General features: G+C 40.0%; 1 protein-coding gene across 1 annotated transcript; it reads left to right on the forward strand.

Moving 5' to 3' along the window:
- Positions 1–361: 361 nt before the first annotated feature.
- LOC111960237 (uncharacterized) lies at positions 362–2,849 on the forward strand. Its single transcript, XM_070437846.1, has 4 exons — positions 362–681; positions 817–1,062; positions 1,241–1,386; positions 2,252–2,849. Exons 2-4 carry the CDS (start codon positions 837–839, stop codon positions 2,612–2,614), a joined length of 735 nt encoding a protein of 244 aa, XP_070293947.1. The 5' UTR covers positions 362–681; positions 817–836; the 3' UTR covers positions 2,615–2,849.
- The last annotated feature ends 340 nt before the right edge of the window (positions 2,850–3,189 follow it).

Here is a 3,189-nt window from a genome sequence, read left to right on the forward strand (position 1 = left end):
TGCAGTTTTGTCACACAACACAATGCCACAGATTACTTACGTTTTGAGGGAGCATGCAATTGGCATGCTGACTGCAGGATTGTCCACCAGAGCTGTTGCCAGATACTTTAATGTTCATTTCTCTACCATAAATCACCTCCAATATAATTTTAGAGAATTTGGCAGCACGTCCAAACGGCCTCACAACCGCAGCCCAAGACCTCCACATCCGGTGCTGAGGACTATTTCTGTCTAATAAAATGTATTTCAATTGATTGCTTTCCTTAAATTAACTGTAAATCAGTAAAAACATGTATTTCTAGATTAACACTTTATTCAGATAGGGATAATCTTAATAAACAGGTGCAAACTCAGAGCCCAGTGAACCTCTTCCTCTCTCTTTAGGGACCTGGGCTGATGTCCCTCCAACGGACCAGTATGGCTTGAAGGGAGGTTCGGTGTGTCTGGCTGTTGCAGAACCACCTGAGGAACTTAAAGGATTTAGCTGGAAGGTCAATAGTACTGTAATAGTTGATGATAAAGAGATCTCTCCTAAATACAAGGAGAAGGTGGATTATAACCCAGTGAACCAAACACTGTGCATTAAGAATCTGACGGACACAGACAGTGGAATTTACATTGCAAATGCAAAGAAAATAGATTGGACAGATTCAACGTCTTCATACAGGCTTAAGGTGTTGGGTGAGTTTTGTGATTTGTTGTGTTTTGGTAGTCTGCTATGTGTTTCTGCTTTGCTTGAAATAGCTAATCTCCTTTAGTGTCTTCACCAGTCATACATGTCAAATGTATCTTTCTGAACTGTGTTGGTTGTTGTAGAAGCTGTTCCCATTCCAGCCATGCAGGTGACCTACTACAACTCAAGTACAGGACTTTGTAACATCACAGTGAATTGTTCAGGCTGGAAGTTTTCTGTCTGTGATGGAGGTCAGTGCCCACTGTACCAGGATTCTCTGTCAGTCTCTGAGGTCAACATCACCGTCTCCAGTGGTAATGGATTCATCCAGTGTATCGTCAACAATCACGTCAGTGCAGAGACCAAATCACAACGCATGAAGGACATATGTAGGTTTAATTAACTCACTTCCACTTTCTGTGCATTCGTCTATCATTAGAAAAAAATCAACAAAGTTTTAACATCATTGCAGTTATATATTTCTCCAGCAAAAATTTGGATAATGCTGTTTTTGTGTGTGTGTGTGTGTGTGCGTGTGTGTGTGTGTGTGTGTGTGTGACATCTCAGGTATTGGTGAGAAGAAGGGGATCGCTGCAGCATCACTAGTTGGCATCATTGTGTTCATTGTTACTGGTGGATTATTCTTAGTTGGTGTAGGATGCATCATATCAACCAGAAGAAGGCGATCCCCTAAAGAAATACTGCTACTGAAGGTACAGTCTACATCATTAATCTATGTTTAAACAACCGTAGAGTCTATTGATGCACCGGTGCGTAAATTTAAGTAACATAATAATAAAATCCACATACAAATCTGTCAGGTTAAGCTAGAGATATCTGTTTTTTTGCATGGGCTGCATCTCAATCAACCGCAGATGCGGAATGCAGCCATTGGCGGATGTGGTAGATTGAGATGCAGCCCATGCTACAGCAGTGTTTGTCAAACCATAAGACATTCCTGAAATTGGCTGTCTCAGGAAAACGTTTGTAGCGTCTGAACGGTTTGGGCTACAAACTGATGTGACCCCACTGAGGAAAGGGGAGATTTGGTTGTTCTCCATTTTGCTCTTTGACCTGTTATTTATAAATCCCTTCTTACATCAGCTGATGTCACAAAGTGCTGTACAGAAACCCAACCTTAAACCCCAAACAGCAAGCAATGCAGGTATAGAAGCACGGTGGCTAGGAAAAACTCCCTAGAAAGAACCTAGGAAGAAACCTAGAGAGGAACCAGGCTTTGAGGGGCGGCCAGTCGTCWTCTGGCTGTGCCGGGTGGAGATTATAACAGAACATGGCCAAGAGTTTCAAATGTTCATAGATGACCAGCAGGGTCAAATAATAATTATCGGTATTGGTTAAAAAAAATTATGAAAGTATGGAGGTATTTTTGTGCCTACCACAAAAATTAGTTAAATATGTGTCAAGGCCAAATTCAATATTTTATCAAAACATTTATAAAATCTAAATCAAATAGCCCATGGTATGACCATCTTAAAGCAATTCCCCAACCTCCCAACGTCTTAGACTCTTGAGAAATGTATACAACATTTGCATGTTATGATACCCATCTCCTAACAGGCCGTTATTACAGAAGTTGACAACCCAGTGAGCACTATACCAGGAAGACCAGAACCACAGAACACCCCTGGATCTGAGGTGACATCTATCTACGTTACTGCAGGGAGACGTGGAGCAGTACCAGCATCAGCAGAAGGAGAAGAGGGGCATCCAGGGGACAAGGAGTACACTTCACCAGAAGAGAGGAAAGAACCACAGTCCCCCCCACAGGCAGAGACATTCTACAACACCCTACAGATACCAGCTGCAGCACAGCGCCACCCAGTGGGCAAAGGAAATAATCTAAAGAAACCAGACACAGTGTACTGCACAATAGGAGATTACCCCTCCATCCTTCTCAGAGACCCACTGATGTTACATTGATTAAGATTTAACCCATAGACTCAGGTACCGAATGCAAACACAGGGGATATTATGAAGGAGAGAGAATTCTGCCAATTTTTTTTTTTTTTTTTTGGTCTAAATTCATCCAAATTCAAAGTGGCAATCTGCGATTGCTACGTACTTTTACATGAATTGTATATAACTATTGATTCATGCAGAATACAACATATGCTTTTTTAACTCCATTGTTTGTAAAAATTGTAATTAAATTGGTGGCAGGGTACCCGTGTTATTATTATTTGAACTGCAGATTTCCCCTTTAGCGGTAGAGCATTTTGCATACTGTCTTATTTCTGTAAATGAAAACTAAAACATGCAGATGAATACAGTATCACTGTACATGCTTTAAAATAACTTTTATACACAAAACAGCTGAATTGAAAATGGGAAACCAATCCAATCAATCAAATTGACCAATCAATAAGTAAATACATAAACCAATCATTCAATTAATAAATAAATCAAGCAAGCAACAACCTACCTAGTATGTAATAATGTTTATTTTTTTTATACATACTGTATGTTTAATTATTTTATACGATGAGAAATCATAT

Source organism: Salvelinus sp. IW2-2015, linkage group LG37 (assembly GCF_002910315.2).
Source record: "Salvelinus sp. IW2-2015 linkage group LG37, ASM291031v2, whole genome shotgun sequence".
Taxonomy (NCBI): Eukaryota; Metazoa; Chordata; class Actinopteri; order Salmoniformes; family Salmonidae; genus Salvelinus; species Salvelinus sp. IW2-2015.

Coding starts and splice junctions, on each gene's coding strand:
- LOC111960237 (XM_070437846.1), top strand. CDS start 837: ATGCAGGTGACCTACTACAACTCAAGTACAGGACTTTGTAACATCACA. Junction 1,063..1,240: donor ACAACGCATGAAGGACATAT/GTAGGTTTAATT, acceptor GTGACATCTCAG/GTATTGGTGAGAAGAAGGGG. Junction 1,387..2,251: donor AAGAAATACTGCTACTGAAG/GTACAGTCTACA, acceptor ATCTCCTAACAG/GCCGTTATTACAGAAGTTGA.